The following is an 18,676-nucleotide window of genomic DNA, read 5'->3' as shown; positions in this document are numbered from 1 at the left end:
GAAACACCGTTAGATCATATTTGTGTAAAATATGATTCTAATATCAAATCCATTAACAAATTTGTATTAATCTCATAATCATATGTTAATCCAATATCATCTGTTGTATACGTTTCTGTTCACATCTTAAGTTGGGAAAAATACTTAAAAAGTTCTGTGCTGCGCTGTGCTGCATTAATTTCTCTTTATGACATTTCTACATTGGTTCATTCCAAATCTCATGTCTGCATTACATCACAGTGTAGTTTTATCAGCATCTCTCTATCCTTCCTGTTTAAATGTCTGGTTTGTATCTTATTTAGGATATTACACTACAACAAAATTGATTTTCTAATTAAAATTCAACATTTCTGTTCATAATATTAATTGTTTTTTTGGGTAAGGATGGAGAGTAATTAATATTCTTCGATTGATCCTATAATTAATATATAAAGATTTTTTTTTTTCTATTTTCCGTATGAGTTGTTTGCGACTCGAGTCTAGAACTAATCGGATGTCTAGTGACTAAAATGATTGGTTTCCTATCCTCCACCTCCTCATGTGAAGTCAAACCTATAACTTATTGCTCTTTAAATATTTGATTTGATCCATGACAAAATTGTAGCCAAACACCTGCACCCATGTCCGACTGGAAGGATGACTCCTATGATCCAAGATAGAAGAGAAGAGAGAGGTGATGATGGTTGCTTTAAGGTGGTGTGTGTCTCAGAGTGAAGCTTTTATCTTGGATATGCTTATAACAAGTTGCCAACCCAATTGATTCTTTGATAACAATGTGCAGATCCACCACCGCCCAATCGAGACAATGGATTGATGGCTTCAATCATAAATGTTTATGAAAAGTATCTTTGATCCTATTATTTTCCCATATAATAATAAACATATTTATTGTGTTTTATACGGTCGGGAAATCCTTATACTTCCTCTTTTGTAGATTTTGAAGAAATAATTCAGTAATTATCAATATATTTATCATACATGAAGATCTCACAAATTCATATGGTATTCATAGAACATCTTCAATTTTTTTTTTTAAATTGCAGAGTTTTTTGTTATATCATTAAAGATTTAAATAGATACAACATATTTCTTGATTATGTTAGAGCTAGCCCCAATAAATTTATCAAAGGGTAATTTTGACACCCCAATAAAGACAATAAAGTGAAAAGATAAAAGCGACAAGAACATCAGATTTATATGGTTCGGTCAATTAACCTTGATCTATATTCACGAACGAAAGAGAAGCAAATCACTACTATAAAAGAGACTATTACAAATACCTTAGCAAGATTTTCCTAGGCTATAAAACACCAGAAAATACTAAAAAGGAAAAAACTCAAAGTATAAACTCAAACTATTTAACCGAGTGTGAACTTAAGTTTTTCTTATGGTACCTCTTGTGGTGTTACTTGTGGTGCATCTGACTTCAAAGTCCAGACTCTTATTTATAGTTCCAATATGAGATAACAAACCTGGTTTTTCCGATGTGAGACTATTACAAATACCTTAGCAAGATTTTCCTAGGCTATAAAACACTAGAAAATACTAAAAAGGAAAAAACTCAAAGTATAAACTCAAACTATTTAACCGAGTGTGAACTTAAGTTTTTCTTATGGTACCTCTTGTGGTGTTACTTGTGGTGCATCTGACTTCAAAGTCCAGACTCTTATTTATAGTTCCAATATGAGATAACAAACCTGGTTTTTCCGATGTGAGACTATGGGACTTACCAAGGCAAATTTATCCTCCAAATTATTTGTTAGAAATATTAGTTAAAGATTTTCAATAATTTTATATTGAGTTAAATATGTAATCAACATAGATTACATATTTAACTCAACAGAAAGAAGAAATTGTGAATTATTGGAAAGTTAAAGCAGAGATTAAAAAATAAAGCTAATACAATAAAAAAATAAATTATATATTTATTTTTGTAAAGGATAAATGGTGAAGGCAAGTTTTAATTTAAAAAAATCTTTACCAGTCAATTATACTATTAACTTAAAATTCACAATAAGGGAAATATATAAATTGAAAAATATTATATACATATATAAAAAGATGCAAATGCATATATAATAAGAAAATTCGGTGGAAATATCATCTCTCCAAATCTGTCGATTGAAAAATATTATACAACTATCATTGCCCAAACAAAAAATAAATAAATTGATCATCCATTCATAGCTGTTTTTAATTTATAGTTTACAAAACACAATAAGAAGAAGAATAATAAAATCGTATGTGTACGTGTACATACGTTAAATATGTCGATATTTGAGGTAAATATATTATACGTGTATGAATCCAACAACTATAAATCCCAACAATTCTTCCATAATATTGATCCGACTAAAAACCCCATCAAGTATCTTCTTATCATAAGTTATTTTAGATTTTCTCTCTCTATATACTCTCACCTCGATAATTCTAATTTACTTATTTTGTTCTATCGGTACATCGATTGAGTTTCCTTTCTTTATCACTTTACCCTAATTGAAACTATTCTTTTGTCCATGCTAATTTCAGCATCATAACTTCATTTTAGCTGCCTAACATTTTGATCTGCATAATATAAATAATCCTAAACCATTTAAATATGTAATTCACGATTTATACGTACATATGAATACATAAATAAAATATAAAATAAGATACATACGTTGTCTCTTTATCACGTGACATGCACGTGGCACGCAGTTGGGATCTTTGAAAGAGAGAGAACGTTTGCGCCGAACCGTTTTAGTACCGGATTGAAAGAAAACGGGCGAAACCCGATACCGACTCGGAATCCTTTAAATCTCAATCTCCGAGCACGACTCCCGACCTCCCCAACTCAAACCGACGCCTCCCGTCTCCATCGAGCAGAAGATGAAGAAGAACACCATATGACGGAGACACGAAGAAGGTGCGTAAAAGTTCCTCCAAAAACCCATGATTTACGCACTCGCAAATCGTGTCTTGGTTATCCACTTGCTGTCGACTTCGATCTCCAACTTTATCTGTTTGTTTGGAAGATCCTAGGGTTTCGATTCGCCCCCCTTAACTGGAGCGATCCGATAGCGCTAGGGCTTCGCGCTGGGCGGACTTGTCCGTCAGATCTCGCGGTATCGGTGGGGCGAATGCTGATGCACCCGGGGCTCTGTTGATCTCCACACCGCCGCTCGGATTGCAGTTGCTTCTGACGGATCCCATGGATAAAAGCAAGAGATCTGATCTCCTCGCCGCCGGTCGTAAAAAGGTTTCTTTTCCCTTTTTGCTTCGTCGTTGTTGATTGGTATTGTGTCGTTGGAGGTTTTGAGTTTGTGAGATTTTTTTTGGAGTATCAGCTTCGACAATTTAGGCAGAAGAAGGATCAGAAGGGCGGAGGCAAGGATGGCCAATCCTCGAGCAATGGCATTAAGCTGGAGAAGGATGTTGATCCTGGTGAACGAACGAAGAAGATCTCGGAGCCTGATCCTGGCACTTTGACTTCGGCTATTGATTCTGATGTATCGGAGATGGACTTATTAGATCCGTCATCTGCTGTCCATCATGTGGATTTGCGTGGTGTGGATTCTGCACAAGTGGTTGACCAAGGATCTCAGGATGAAGGGGGAGATGCTGAACAAGCGCCGATTGAGCTTCCTGTTGTCGGTGAAGGCTCATCATCAGCTTTTGAGATAGTTCATGAGGTAGGGAACTTCAGTTTATGGCTAAGTAATCATGTTTGTCTTTCAGTCTATAAAAGGGGTGAATTGGATGGAGGAGTTGTGGGGTTTGATGTATAATTCAATTCTCATCTCTTACTTGTTAGGTGCTATGCAGGAAGTGAGACCTCCTGGTTTGAAACAACATGATGATGAGAGCTCAGATGTTGGGATCTTGGTCATCGATGGTGAAACACATGAGACTGGTGGAAATGTTCTTTTGGTTGCTCTGGATACCGATAGGGAAAAACAAGGAGCCACCATGGCTGATCCCGGTTCAGGACTTGAAGCAGCTCAAGATGTGGTTGGATTGCCTTATCTACCAGGTGAAAGAAATAAGGTTCAAGGAGATCCTGTCTATTCAGCTGAGAACTCTGGGATAATGGTCTTGGGGATTGAGAGTGGGAAAGAGGATCATGAGATGGAGAAAATTGAGTTCCAGACAGATGTTATCGCCTCTAAAAATCTTGAAGTGGAGAGGGCTCCTGAAGCATATGGTTTTCCTATTCTAGCTGAAGATTCTCAAGAGTTGGGTACCAATTTTTACCATGAACATGATGAAATGGCACCTCAAGTGTCATCAGACAGGATTATTTCCCTTGAAGATAGTTCAGAAATGTCATTGCCATACCAAGACACTTCCATTAAAAACACTTCAGCAGAGGGACTGACACCTAGACACCATGTTGTTCCCAACTGGAGCACTTCACCTGGAGAGAAATCAGAAGTTCCATACCTAGTTACTAATGATAAGGATATTTCAGCCAACCAAAATTTGGAGATGGCTTCCTCCAACACTGGTACTTCTGATGAGAGTATTCAAATAGAAGAATACTCTGAAAATCCTTCTTCAAGCCAGCTTACATCTGACAACACTGTTTCCCTTAGAGAAAATGTGGAGATTCCTTATTTTCTGGAGACTGACTATGCCCAAGAAAAGGAAGAAATTTCAGCTATGGTTGATGGAGAAAGCCTAAGAACTACTGTTGAAGAAAAACGCTTACATCAAACTGCCCTTGAAGAGGTGGTACAGGTTCAGTGCAGGTCAAGTGGGGAGCTTCCAGAAGAAATTTCTTCGTCACCTCAGGAGATGGCCGAAGAGCTTAAGGAAGAGGACTATTATCCCATGTCAGGATCAACAGTCCCAGTTTCCTCATCAGTGGAATGCTATATGCTAAACAGAGTTGTTCATGATGGTGTTGCGGATGAATTGGACAAGTTTACAAGGTATCTTTACTTAACAAGTGTTGCAAGGGATTTTCTTCAGTTTCAGCTCGATGAGCAAACTGAGTTGAATCATGAGATCTGCAAGCGTTCTTCTGTAGAACATTCCAAACTCCAGGGTTTTCTTCAAGAAACTCACAGAAACAACATAGTTGTCAATGAGGAGCTTGCACAGTGCAGGTATGAGCTCGGAGCTATGCATGCTGTAAAGGAGGAACTCGAGATCAGATTACTTTCTAAGAATGAAGAACTTGAATTACTTAATAACAATTTTTTGGAGTTGCAGAGCAACCTCAAAGTGTCCCAACAAGAATTGGTTCAATTGTCTTCTGAGTTATCTGCTTGTAGGTGTTCTCTTGAAACAGCACAGAAAGAAAACGTGAACTTAATTACAAGCCTCACGTTGGAAACAGATTTAAGGAAGAAAATTGAAGAGGAAAAGGAGTTTCTAGCCAGTCAGAATGCAAACCTCGCTTCTGATTTGTTGGAACAAAATGAGAGGCTATGTACTGCCCTTGATAAACAAAACCAACTTGAGTGCATTATAAAAGAAACAGGGTCATACTTTGAGCAACTTGCAGAGGATAACCTGTATCTGTCAAGCAGTTTATCTCTCCACATAGCAAAGCTAAAAGAGGTGGAGGCTGAGCATTTCGGGTCAGCTCTTCTCTTTAAAGAAGCTGAGTTTCAAGAAAATGATTATCATGCTGAACGAGTAGCTCCTCATGATGTAGCTGAAGATTTGCAAAGTACAAAGGGGACTTCAGGAGTGTCATGTCATGGTCAAAGTCCTTTGCTTCGCAAGGTTGATAATGAGCAATCTGATAGTTTTTCCATCTTGGGTGTTCTGAAGGGGCATGTACAGCATGCCAAAGATATACTGCAGAATCTTGAAAACTCAATTGAAGGGCTGCACTTGTATTCAGTGTTGTCGAGCAGGTCAGATGGGAGAGCTGGAGCATCTGGAGTATCAAAACTTATAAAGGCCTTTGAATCAAAAGAAAATACTGAAATTGCATCAGAGGAAGTGCATGTGTCCAGGGGAGGGCTGTCAGATGATTCATATGCACTAACTAAGGAACAAACATCCAGTCTTAGAGGTACAATTGAGCAGATAGAATTGGAGATTGGAAAAGCTGAAGTACATATGGGTAAGGAATGGAATAGAAGAACAATATCAAAATCCTTTCAGATGGATTCTCAATCTCTAAAGCAGAAAAGTGATAGTATTCAGGCAAAAATTGATGAGCTTGTAGGCAACATGTCCAAGAACTCATGCAGAATAGAAGACTTGCAAAATCAGTTTGACGAAATACAGCAAGATGTTCATGATCAGTCAATGAAAATTTATAGCCAAGTGGAGCTGTTGCAAAATGAAATGAATGAAAATTTTTTTATCTCAAATCAAGAAAGGGACTCGATTATGGATGCTATTCTTGGGGCCATTGAAAAATTAAATAAATATACTGCATCTCAGATCTCTGATAACTGTGATGTTGGCTCACATGTCATGGCTTCAGTTGATGCTGCCACTAAATCATTTGTCAACCTGCATGAGAAACTAGATGCCGCCAATTTGAAATACAACACTCTCCATGATTCATATAATGAACAAAACAAACTATTAAGTACTGTCCTAGAAAGGAATGAGTTCTCTGCCAGTCAAATGCATAAAATGTATGTGAGCCTTTGGGAACATCTGTATGAATCACATAAAAGCATTGGGACAATAGATGCGGGTATGAAAGCTGATGAAATTTTGCAACTTTTACCTGAACGCTATGAAATGCTTATTATGCATCTGAGGAAGTTGTTGGACGAGCGGCTTCTCTTCATATCTAAAAATAATGAGCTAGAGTCAGTGTTGTTGACCAAAAACGAAGAGATCCAAGATCTGAACAAGTATTCTGATGCTTTGGCAAAAAAGTTGGAGGACCTACAACATGCCAAAAATGGACTTGAGGCAATTTTGATGAAGAAAGATGAAGAGTTTGAGGAATCTAACAAAAAATGTCTTGATTTGGCTAGTAAGTTGGATTGTTGTGGATCAAAATTTGATCTTTGCGCTCCCAAGTTGGCTGAAAGTGCCAAAGTCACTCAGATGTCTGACAGTATGAACAATGACTCATTTAGTTCCTTAATGCAGCTAGAGGCATTAGTTGGATCTCATATTCAGGAACATGAAGGGACAATTGAACAACTTAAATTGTCAAAGAAATGTTTATTAGAAGTTAATATATTTCCTGAAATTTCATATGATAATTTGTCATTACCTTTGCCGATGTTGCTTAAGGTTGACTTTATACCTAGAGTGATGGAACTGCAGGCTCAGTTGGACTCATTGTGTGTGTCAGACATTAAACATGAAATTGACCTTCAATTTTTCAAGGAGTATATAGGTACGATGAAGGAAGCTCTTGAAGCATCTCGCTCAGAATTACATTTGAAAGCACGTGAGTTAGAGCAATCAGAGCAGAGGCTTTCTTCTGTCAGAGAGAAGCTTAGTATTGCTGTTGCAAAAGGTAAAGGATTAATTGTCCAGAGAGATAGTCTCAAGCATTCTCTAGCGGAAAAGTCAAGCGAGCTTGAAAAGTGTCTTCATGAATTGCAGTCCAAAGAAGCAATGCTTCAAGAAGCTGAGGCCAAGCTCAAGTCTTATTCAGAAGTGGACCGAATAGAAGCTCTAGAATCTGAGCTTTCTTATATTCGGAATTCTGCAACTGCTTTGCGAGATTCTTTTCTTCTTAAGGACTCTGTTCTTCAGAGGATTGAAGAAGTCTTGGAAGATTTGGATCTTCCTGAATATTTCCATTCTAAAGATGTAGTAGAGAAAATTGAATTGCTGTCCAAAATGGTTGCTGGAAATTCTTCTTTTACAATGAATGATTGGGATAAAAAAAGTTCTATTGGGGGATCACATTCTGATGCAGGTTTTGTGGTCATGGATTCTTGGAGGGATGATTCTCAGGCAATTTCAAATCTGGAATTTGATGAGTTGAAAAGCAAATATGAGCAGCTTGAAAGAAAGTTTTATGGTTTGGCTGAGCACAATGATATGCTAGAACAGTCCTTAGTTGAGAGAAATAGCCTTGTCCAGAAATGGGAAGAGATGCTGGATAAAATTGATGTGCCCCCACAATTGAGTATATTGGAGCCAGAAGATAAGATTGAGTGGTTAGGAAAAACACTTTCTGAGACCCAGGATGAAAGAGATGCATTGCAAATGAAAATCAAGAACCTTGAGGCTTCTTCTGATATGCTTGTTGTGGACTTAGAAGAGTCATACAAGAAGTTATCTGAAGTCAGTGCAGAGGTTGTAGCTATTAAATCTGAAAAAGATTTTCTTTCTGAGAGTTTGAATAAACTAAATTTCGAATATCTTGGACTTTCCGAGAAAGTTGTACAACATGATATTGACAGAGATAATTTTCAACGAGAAATAGATTTCCTGCAGAAAAAGTTGGCTGAGAAGATTCAAGGGTGTGATATGGAGAAAGAGATTTGGGGACTGATCAATCTGGTTCGTAATGCATTTTATGAATCTGATATGTCTGTAGCTCTCTCTGATGGTAATGCAATCAAGCACTTGGAAGAATTAGTGAGTAAGCTTGTAGATGAATATACAAACCTCACATCAGAGAAAGTTTTGCCCAAAGATGCTGAGGAGCTTGCTTCTAATAAAAGCACTTTGGCCATTGGTGACAGTGTAACAGGAGATGTTCTACATGATAAAGAGCAGGAATTAATCAATATGAGAGTAGAACTTGATAAGGCTAGTTCTCATGTGGATTTGGTGAAAAATGAAAGGGATGAAGCCATTGATAGGTACCATTCTTTGATGTTGGAAATAGAGGCACTAAGTAGACAACAGAAATTATTGCAGGAAGAGATGACTGCTGAGATGGAAAAGAACAAGTCCTTATTATTGCAGTTAGATATGATGCACAAAGAAAAGAATGCTTTGCAGGAGCAGCTTACTCAGGAGGAGGAGAAGTCTTCTTCCACTAGAGAGAAGCTAAACATCGCTGTTAGAAAAGGGAAGGGACTAGTGCAGCAGAGAGATGGCCTGAAACAAGAAATCGAGGAGATGAATACTATGATAGCACATTTAAAATCTGAGAATAATCAGCGAGTAGAAGCATTTGAATCTGAGAAAAAAATATTAGTGAATCAATTGGCAGAGGCTGAACAGAACTTGAAAATTAGTAACCAGACACTCAGTAGATTGTTAAGGGCTTTAGATGGTATAGATGTTGGCACTGAAATTAATAACACTGATCCTCTTCAGAAGTTGGAAGAAATAAGGAAAATAAATATCAAGTTGCATTCATCCTTAGTTTCCGCAGAACAAGAAGCAAAGAAATCTAAACGAGCAGCTGAACTGCTTCTAGCTGAGTTGAATGAAGTCCAAGAGAGGGCTGATATCCTTCAGGAGGAACTTGGGAGGGCAGAAGCTGCACTTTTACAGGCCTCTAGACAGAAAGATGATGCTGAATCTGCAAGAGCTGTTGCGCTCCGTCATCTTGAGGAAAATGATTTGCTGCATTCTGAGGAAAGGAAGCAGCAAATTGACAATCTGGTTGAGTTAAATTCTGGCATTGGTCAGATAAAGAAAGTCTGCTTTGAATTTTCTGATCTTCTTATTAATACTTTTACAAGGCATGCTGACCTCTTAAGCTATATCGGGACCTTTGTGGAATCTATTGAGAAACAATTAAACTGCGAAATCGTGACTGATCTTCCATCTGATTGTCCGTTTCATGAGGTGACCTACATGTTAAATATGATCTAAATGCTACTTCTTTATTTGTTGTTTTCGGTTGTATCTATCTTGCTAAATTAATTGTGTCATATATCTTGCTAAAGTAATTGTTTGTCATCTTTCTTGCTAAAGTAATTGTGGGTCATCTATCTTGCTAAAGTAATTGTGTGTCATCTTATTTGCATAATTGTATGCCATCAAAGATATCCAGTAAGACAATTGATGGAAATTTAATTTTCCTTGCATACCTGAATAGGAGGTGGTTTGATTTCCTTTTTATTGTCATCAAAGTGCAATTAGAATGTTGACTAAGCTGCTATAGTTTCTCATAGATAGTTTCATTGTACTTGAAGTAGATGATGGGCTACTCGGTTATCTTTCTACTGTTGTATACATGGTTCGTCTTACCGGTTCTTACTGGTTTACCGATCAGCTGTTGATATGGTACGTACCGAGCGGTATGCCTCAGTATGGCGAACTATGGTTGTATACTATGGATTTGTTATTTCATAGTTGTTTGCTTCACTTCAGCTTGATAATCTGTGATTTCCATGTTATGTTGATAAATCTGTATTCAATCAATAGTGACTTTGTCGGAATAAAGAACATAGTAACTGATACTGACAATAATTTACAATTTTTTATTCATGAATCTTCTTGTTTGGAGGATCATACACTTAGAATTTGGTACACACGTATCTGGCATACTGATATATTGTTTTAACAGAATGCATAATGCCAGTCACATATAGTTAAGTACTAAGGACTTGCTATAGATATTGTTGGACACTTCCAGTGCAATTAGGTATAGATATGTCTGTGATTCGTTCACTTTGTGATTGACAGTTAAATTTGAGTGGGTGTATTTCATTGTGCTAGCACAATATTTTTGTTCTTTTTTCTTTCTCATAAAAAATGATTTAACAAAAAGGCTTCTGTAACTTGATTATTTAAATTTGACATTGAAGCATCTAATAATGGTTCTTAGGTGTTTTTTTCTGTAATCTTGGTAAATCTCTGAGCGGGTGTCTGTTTTTTTATTTTTCTCCGCCAGATCTTTCTGTTATATGATCTGCATAACATTGAGGATGACAAATATTATTATATTACAACAATAAGAACAATAATCTTTGTAGAGACCCACAAGAAAGACTTAGACCTACATGTTTCTTTTTGTGCTTCTCTGTGCGCTTAAATGTGGAGCTTATTGTTACCATTAGAAGCATTTCCCTCATTATTATTAGGGTACCATGATAATTTTTTGACTTACAAAATTTCACTTATTTATTTTCATTGCTCAGGTCCACACTTATGTTACATTTGTCTCCTTTAGGGTCGTAAATAGCTGTCTCTTCAGTTAGTCATCTTTTTGCAGCTCATGTTTAATCAGTTGAATGTCTATTTCAGGAAAATTTAAATTCCCATCATCCTGTTTCAGAACTTCAGTTGTATGAGCTGTCTGAGGAACAGTCGGTAGCTGAAAATATTGGTTTTTCCATTCAATATGTGCTTGAATGTGTAAGCGAGTGTAATGACTTGAAGAGAAAAATTCACAAACACTTCTTTTCATTTGACCAACAAGCAAGTCATCTGTTGAAAATCATGGAGGCTGTTGAAAGGAAGTTCTCTTCACAAAAGGAGGAATCTGATTCTTTAGAAAGGGCCATTGCTGAACTTGAGTTGTCAATTAGGGGCAAAGAGAATGAAATTTGTGTGATAAATAAAAATTTATCCTTACTCTACCAAGCATGTAGCGATTTGATCACTGATATTGAGAATGGAAATTCCCAAATAGCTGAGAATAATCTAGCCCTTATAGGGCAATCTGTGACAAGATCTAGGCAATCACCAAGTGAAATTGGCAGACAAGATATAGGAAATCACCAAATTCTCACAGATGACTGTATCAGATCATTGGTTGACAAGTTATTCTTGATTGTTAAGGGCACTAGAAATGATGAAACAACAGAACTGAAAGCTATGATCTCGGAATTACAAAGAGAACTTGGGGAAAGGGATGTTCATACAAGTAGAATTGCTGAAGAGCTTGTATCTCAGATAAGGAATGCTGAAGCAGTTGCAAAGAGATCCTTGACAGAACTTGATTCTGCAAAAACTACAATTTGTAGTTTAGAGAAGCAGGTTGAATCAATGGAGAATGATAACAGATTATTAGAGTCAAGAGTAGCTGAGCTAAAAGATTTGGAGGCTTCAATAAATGGACTACATGAAAGGATTCATTCCTTAAATGATTCTTTAACTGTGAAAGATCAAGGTGAGTTTGAAATGCAGTTCATATGCTGTTACTGCATTTGTTTCTTCAATTTTGGTGGTATGATTGTGTTAGGTGGTTTAAACTATGATAAGTGAAATTCTTTCAGCTAAACTTTTTTTGTTTATCTCAGAAATTGAAGCACTCATGGAAGCACTTGATGAAGAAGAGGCACAAGTGGAAGACCTGGAAAACAGGAACAAGGAGCTCAAAAACATGGTAGAAGAAAAGAGTCTTACCTTGGAGAATCTTGAAGCTTCTCATGAGAAGACTCTAGCAAAGCTCTCAACAACTGTCACCAAGTTTGATGAGTTGTATAATTTGTCAGAAAGCCTTGTCGCTGAGGTGGAAAACCTTCAGTCACAATTGCAAAGTCAAGAATCAGAGGTTTCATTCTTGCGTCAGGAGGTAACTAGGTGTACCAATGAACTTCTGGCATCACAAGAGATTAACAAAAAGCATTCATCTGAAGTTCATGAGTTGCTAAAGTGGTTTGATATGACGATTTCTCGTTTCGGACCGTCCAATCTTCACATGAATGGTGAAGACAGCCAGATTAGGTTGTACACTGATATATTGGACAAGTCAATAGCATCTTTTATGGCTGAATTAGATGATTTGCGCATGAAAGTTAGTCAACAAACCTGTAGGACCTTGCCAGGGCCTTCAGAAGTTGAACAGATGGTAAACCTCTATATTCTGCATCTCTCACTGTATCCCAACTCCTGGTTTCTAAATTATAATTATGTTTCTGGAAAATTCACCAGCCATTTCTGTTGGTTATACTACAAAAGATTCCATTGCATGTTAATTTGCCTCCTGTGAGCATGGTAAATTCACACTTCTACGCTTTACTTAACATCTGTCATATTTTTCAGGCAATCTTGAAAGATTGGTGTCTTCGTAATATCTTCACTATATAACATTGCAGAGTAGTATTTTCTTTTATAGACAGTCTTGGATAATTTATATCTTAAGAGATCATGCAGCTATAATGAGAAAAAGTAAACCCATGATAGATTACCAGAAAACACAGTAGAAGTCTCCAAAAGACTGGTGAATCCCTTGCAAAGTACTCCACCAAGGGGTTTACTTTTTGTACAAGACGTCTACACTATTTTAAATTACCATTTTGACTTGACCTACCTAAAACAATAACCTGAATGCTGGTTCTGGGTAAAAAGATTCAAACATCAGGAGAAGTTTTGGATTTATTTCACAAATATTTCTCATAATGAAAATGTTTTTCTTGTATAAACAATCTACAGCCTCTTATCAACTTTTGAGAATTACCTAGATCATAGTCATCCCATTGAAAAAAAGTTTTGCTTGTTAAACTTGTCACTTCTGTGAATAATATAGACTGCTTATGCATGCATTTTCCAGTTTTCCTCCTATGCTGTTATGATTAAATTTTCACGTACTCTTTGAATCTCACTTTTGCATTCTTTTGTCTGAATTATTTATTTTGTGTATATAAGTTAAATAGTCTTTTGCTTTAAGTATCATATCTATAATAGCATTCTGCCTGTTGTCTTTAATCATATCTAGCTTTACAAACAACTAAAGGTTTCCTTAGTTACTTGGACGAGGTTATAGAACTCTAGAGCCCCTATGAAGCTTCATTTGGTTCAAAAGACTGATGTCAGTATAAAAAAGCTGCTAAAGGACCTTAAGTCTTTGCTAAGAAGTTACAGATTCATAACCAACTGAACCATGTAGTTATTTGATAGTTAACATGATTTCAGCTTTGATATGCACCTGCCTCTTGTATTCTTGCGATGTCCAATAGAAATTTTCAGGCTATTTCATGCGTTCTTTCTTGATACAGAAAAATGAATCAGCATCAGCGGGTATTGTTACACATATGCGCAGCGGACGCAAATTTAATACCGACCAAATCGCTATCGCCATAGACACAGAAAAAGATGACCATGTTATAGACGATGAGGATGATGATAAAGGTGAGTTTTTTTTTTTCTTCTGTTTACATGTTCTAAGATCCAGTTGCTTATTTTTTTATTATTAATGTATTTTAGCTCTTAAATGGTTCCATTATTTTGCTTGTTAAAGCTCATGGCTTCAAATCACTGACGATGTCACGCATCATCCCGAGAGTTTCAAGGCCTATAACTGACAAGATTGATGGGATGTGGTAAGGCATAACTTTTACAACATATATGCTAAATCTCACCTTCGTTCTGTCCCCTAAATAAATATTCTTATCGAATTACCAGGGTATCAGGGGAGCGGCTGCTAATGAGACAGCCTACATTACGCCTTGGGGTATTAATGTATTGGGTTGCATTGCACGCATTACTTGCTAGTCTCATTTGATGTAAATCTCACATGTAAGTGATGAATCTCTTCTCTTCCACCCTTCTTTTGTTTAATCATAGGATCACGACAATGTCTGTTACATATACCCTTGATGAATGTGCATGTTATATTAGAACGTTGTCAGTGTAATGAGTTATTTAGCTTTTAAGTGTCTTTGTGATTTTGAGAAGTCAATAATCCACTTTAATCTTAAACAGGGCAATATAACATTATAACCCTTATACTTTTATTCCATATTTCTGTGCAGCCAATTGATTAAAAATTGCTGTAAGTTCATTTGTGTTAAAAATGTAAGAAATTTAACATTCTTATATATAAGAATCATTACAGAACATATTTTTAGATTTTTGGGGGTTGCCATTTTACAAGTCAGGCCAGCTTCATTATGGTGCATCTGTTCATCCCATATGAACTGGGGCCCATGCCTAAATCATCATCAGTGGGTTGGTCCAATTGGATTCAGCGGAATCCAGCTCAACAAGGTTGCTTAGGATGCATGCAATTTGATTCTTTTTTGTTGTTGTTACAAAACTATATTGTTCTAAGATATTATGTATATGTAATTACCATTTATATATATATATATATTGCATTTATAAGCATGAATTATTGTTAATATCATATACATGTAAATTATTATCAAACAGGATTACCTATAATACTTACTAGTATAGATTATATCCTATATCATACGTAATATATGCTCATACAATTTTAAGTCTTGATTGGCTTGAATGGCATTTCTAAACCAAATTAAATTGAATGCTGTAATTTGACTATTATCCTAACTTTGACTAATTTGTTTGCAAACCTGCTGTTTCCAATCCTATAAAGGACAATATCAACACAGACTAACCTGGAGAAAAGAGATATCTCATTTCTCATGGGAGACTGAGAAGGAAATTTTCCAGCATTGAAAGATCAACAAGAAAAATTAAGTTGATTTCTTGATTATAAGTTAAAATCAATGAGAAAACATATAGAATTCATCAAACTCGGTAAAAGTTGGCTAATTTTGGCCAAGCTTAGCTGATCTCACAATCTCAAAAGTGAGAAAGAGAAGTGGGAAGGTGTAGGAGAGGAAGGATCAGAGAGAATTTGAGATAGTGAAGATATAAAAAATAATATATGGCTATGAAACAAAGGATGAACATTACTTATGTTTTCCTTTTGTTGTACTCATTACATTTGTCAACTATTACTATTGATGCAATATCTACCATCCATTGACATATAGGATAGGGAGGAAAGGGTGCAAGAAGAGAAAAGGAAAGATAACAAAACAGTCCACCTCTTAAGGAACTAAAGATGCTACCAGAGAGAATGAAGAGTATGATTCATAGATGATTCCAGATCTTTTCTTTCTTTAATTATTAGGCATTACCCTAAGCTTCACATGCATGGTGGTTAGAGAATCACTAAAATCACATTTGGGCTTATTGTTTTCTTATTTGTTGGATCTTATGGATGATATTTAATCATTAACTATAATTTTGTTTACTTTTTATGGGATCTTTTGTATTTTTATATTCGGATTTCATTTGTTTTATTTGAAAAGATATCTTAGAATACACGAATAACAGTCTTTTACAACATATTTTTACTTCCTCATGTTTTATTTTTATTTTTCATTTTTAATGATATTTTAAAAGTTCTGTTTTTTAATTATTCTCCATCACTCTGGTCTTGTTGATATGATTTGATCAATGTTTTCATCCTAATTGAATTATCCCTAGACAATCTTGATGTCTAACTATGCTCAAAATGACTTAGCGTAGACAAATGAAGGAAATAGAACACTTGTAAGTTTATTGCTCATCTCTTGTAGTAACCATATAATCACGAAGATAACCATAAATATGTGGATGTTTGGGAAAGTTAATTCATGGAATATTTTTGTGGTAGTGATAAGTTAGGGAGTGAGAATTGTGTTATATGTTTATGCAATATGTTGTGATAGATAGTCATTAGATAATTTTGTCTATTATATCTGTCACGTGATTCTCCAATTGTCCATGTCAGAAGATAATAGTGGGTTGAAATGTGCCTATGGTTAGTAACATGGATTTTAGCAATTTTGAGCAATGGTTTTGGTTGATCTGTCTGTAGATCATGACCTAGCAGCTGATCAATCGTGATAACTATTTTTTTTATCGTGATAACTAAGATCAACATATGCAGATTGACACATACCTATATGGTCAAGATATATTAATCTGAATGTGGCCTAGAATCAATTTTTCTATGCAACATGTGGGACATGCATGATACCACAATATCATCTTCATTCATGTACCAATTTGATTGTAGCCTAGAATCATTTTTACATAAAATGTGCCAATGTGGGACATGCATCATACCACAATTACAGCTTCATGACATTGCTTTAGCATCTTGATGTAGCCTTAGTTTGATATTGATTGTTATGACTCATCCTGACAACCTACTAGCCAACCTAATAACTTGTACGGTATGACGATGTTATTGGGGCATCAACAACCTGACTGTTGATACCTGAGAACCAGGTGGTGGCCCCGTCAAGGCAAAATGCAATGGTTTGGAAGAACTGTGTTACCAACTTGGATCCAAGTTCCTTGAGGCACAGGTTGGGAGAGATTCAGAAGAACACAGATCCAGACGAACACAGAACCTGATTGTTGATACTTGAGAACTAGGTGGCAGCCCCGTTAGTACAAACACAATGGTTGGAAGAACTGGGTGCGAGCAACTTGAATCCAAATTCCTTGAGGCACAAGTTGGGAGAGATTCAGAAGAACACAGATCCGAGATCCAGGTGAACTTTCCCTTAATGCAAGATAAGGTAACTTGATCAACTTTGAGGAATTGCCCTATCTAATAAGCAATTTAAGAGAGGAAGTTACGTTGTAGGAACTCCAAGGGAAGTCCCTAGGAGTTGAAGCCAGGTGGGAACAGAATCGATTTTCTCAAGAAGAGGAAAGCAGGGTTTCCAGGGATAAGGGTTAGGGGTTGGCCTCTAAGGAACCATGGACCACCTAAGAGAATGTGATTCACCTCCTCCGCATAGTGAAACTTGAAGCAGAAAAAGCCTCCAGCCATATCACATCCAGCAGGCAAATGCCAAATCTTCGGACGAAGTGATTTGAGGAGATCAAGAGGGGGAATCTTACCTAGGAACTTATCATATCGACTAGTTTGTCATGCTTCGTTGGCAGAGCAAACCTCCTTAATGTCCTGTTCCACTTTGAGGTTTGATTTGCGCTGGATGCAGAAGAGCTGGCCCTAGAGGACAGTATCGACCTGTCCATCTTCTACTCCCTTCACTTTCTTAAAGAGATTTTTCCTACGTCGTAGGGGCAGGCTGAGCAAGGTTATTGGAGCACCATTAATCCTTGTTTAATTTGTACGCCAATCCACCTTAGGTTTATGCTGGCAAAATTGATTGGATACACTGGCTACGTAAGATGACACTAGTGAGTTCTTGTTTGATAGGAGGTTCTTAGAAGGAAAACATGCATAATATTGATTTTATTTGTTTACCTAGTGGCATAATCGAGTTTGGTGGGCTTGAATTCTCCTGAACTAGGACCATAAATTTAACATGACATAGGATGTAGCTTCTCGGGAGAAATACATAGTAGAAAGTTTTGATTGTCAAATGCATAATGATGGAGTTCTGGTATATGCATAATATATGCAAAATTTCCTTGATTTCTATTTCCTTATTATAACCTGACATGTACTCTCATATTGTGATCTATGGTGATATCTTATCTTGATGCACAGATACCTTGGATTATACTTGCATGGCAAATCATTTGTCCTCCGATGCACCGACATTACCTGTGCGATGTGATTCTTTTATTACACATCAGACACTTGGGTCACCATACCGATCATTTTAGCCATGCAGTCAGCTGTGGTCTCTTCTCCAGCTTTTGCTTAGGCTGAATACAATAAGCGTGGAACGTCCCCAACTCAAGAAGTGCTATCGCAAACCTCAGCATTCTTTGTACATCACTGGCATTCTTTTTTGTTTATTTCTTTCTGTTAACTATAAATATAATCATGCAGCGCAAGTATATGGATTTCAATATCGGTGGACAAGTATACTAATTTTGTGAAGAAGGAAAAATCTTGTGATTGGTATTGAAATATAAATATGTTACTGTCATTCTTTATTGTTTATTTCTTTCTGTTAACTATAAATATAATCATGCAGCGCAAGTATATAGATTTCAATATCGGTGAACAAGGATACTAATTTTTTGAAAGAAGAAAAAAATCTTGTGATTGGTATTGAAATATAATCATGTTACTGCATTTTCAAGATGTGCGTCCTTTTGAGATTCTGATTCATTCTTCTCGCTTATTATATCTGATGATAAAAGTGGAGTTTCGTTCGTTCTT

The 18,676-nt window shown here is 36.4% G+C and overlaps 1 protein-coding gene across 6 annotated transcripts; it reads left to right on the top strand.

The window, feature by feature from the left end:
• The first annotated feature begins 2,767 nt into the window (after positions 1 to 2,767).
• Positions 2,768 to 18,440, top strand: LOC135594721 (trans-Golgi network-localized SYP41-interacting protein 1-like). 6 transcript variants are annotated; one of them, XR_010480211.1, is made up of 11 exons: positions 2,768 to 2,908; positions 3,018 to 3,241; positions 3,330 to 3,674; positions 3,808 to 9,678; positions 11,083 to 11,950; positions 12,081 to 12,631; positions 13,779 to 13,911; positions 14,021 to 14,102; positions 14,185 to 14,298; positions 16,813 to 17,081; positions 18,053 to 18,440. XR_010480211.1 is itself a non-coding variant. In XM_065085191.1 (10 exons), the coding sequence occupies exons 2-9, from the start codon at positions 3,194 to 3,196 to the stop codon at positions 14,282 to 14,284; spliced, it is 7,998 nt and encodes a 2,665-aa protein (XP_064941263.1). In that variant the 5' UTR covers positions 2,768 to 2,908; positions 3,018 to 3,193; the 3' UTR covers positions 14,285 to 14,298; positions 18,053 to 18,440. The 6 variants fall into 6 exon arrangements, 4 of the variants coding, with proteins under 4 accessions (XP_064941263.1, XP_064941265.1, XP_064941264.1 ...); XR_010480212.1 differs by having other exon boundaries at positions 16,813 to 17,108; XM_065085191.1 differs by lacking the exon at positions 16,813 to 17,081.
• The last annotated feature ends 236 nt before the right edge of the window (positions 18,441 to 18,676 follow it).

Source organism: Musa acuminata, chromosome BXJ1-10 (genome assembly GCF_036884655.1).
Source record: "Musa acuminata AAA Group cultivar baxijiao chromosome BXJ1-10, Cavendish_Baxijiao_AAA, whole genome shotgun sequence".
NCBI lineage: Eukaryota > Viridiplantae > Streptophyta > Magnoliopsida > Zingiberales > Musaceae > Musa > Musa acuminata.
Note: the sequence above shows the minus strand (reverse complement) of the source record. Positions and strands in the feature narration are given on the sequence as shown.

What these genes read in the sequence shown, in the direction of transcription:
- LOC135594721 (XM_065085191.1), top strand. Translation starts at nt 3,194, where the DNA reads ATGGATAAAAGCAAGAGATCTGATCTCCTCGCCGCCGGTCGTAAAAAG. An exon ending in TCGCCGCCGGTCGTAAAAAG is followed by an intron (nt 3,242 to 3,329) that starts GTTTCTTTTCCC and finishes TTGGAGTATCAG; the next exon opens with CTTCGACAATTTAGGCAGAA. An exon ending in CTGATTGTCCGTTTCATGAG is followed by an intron (nt 9,679 to 11,082) that starts GTGACCTACATG and finishes TGTCTATTTCAG; the next exon opens with GAAAATTTAAATTCCCATCA.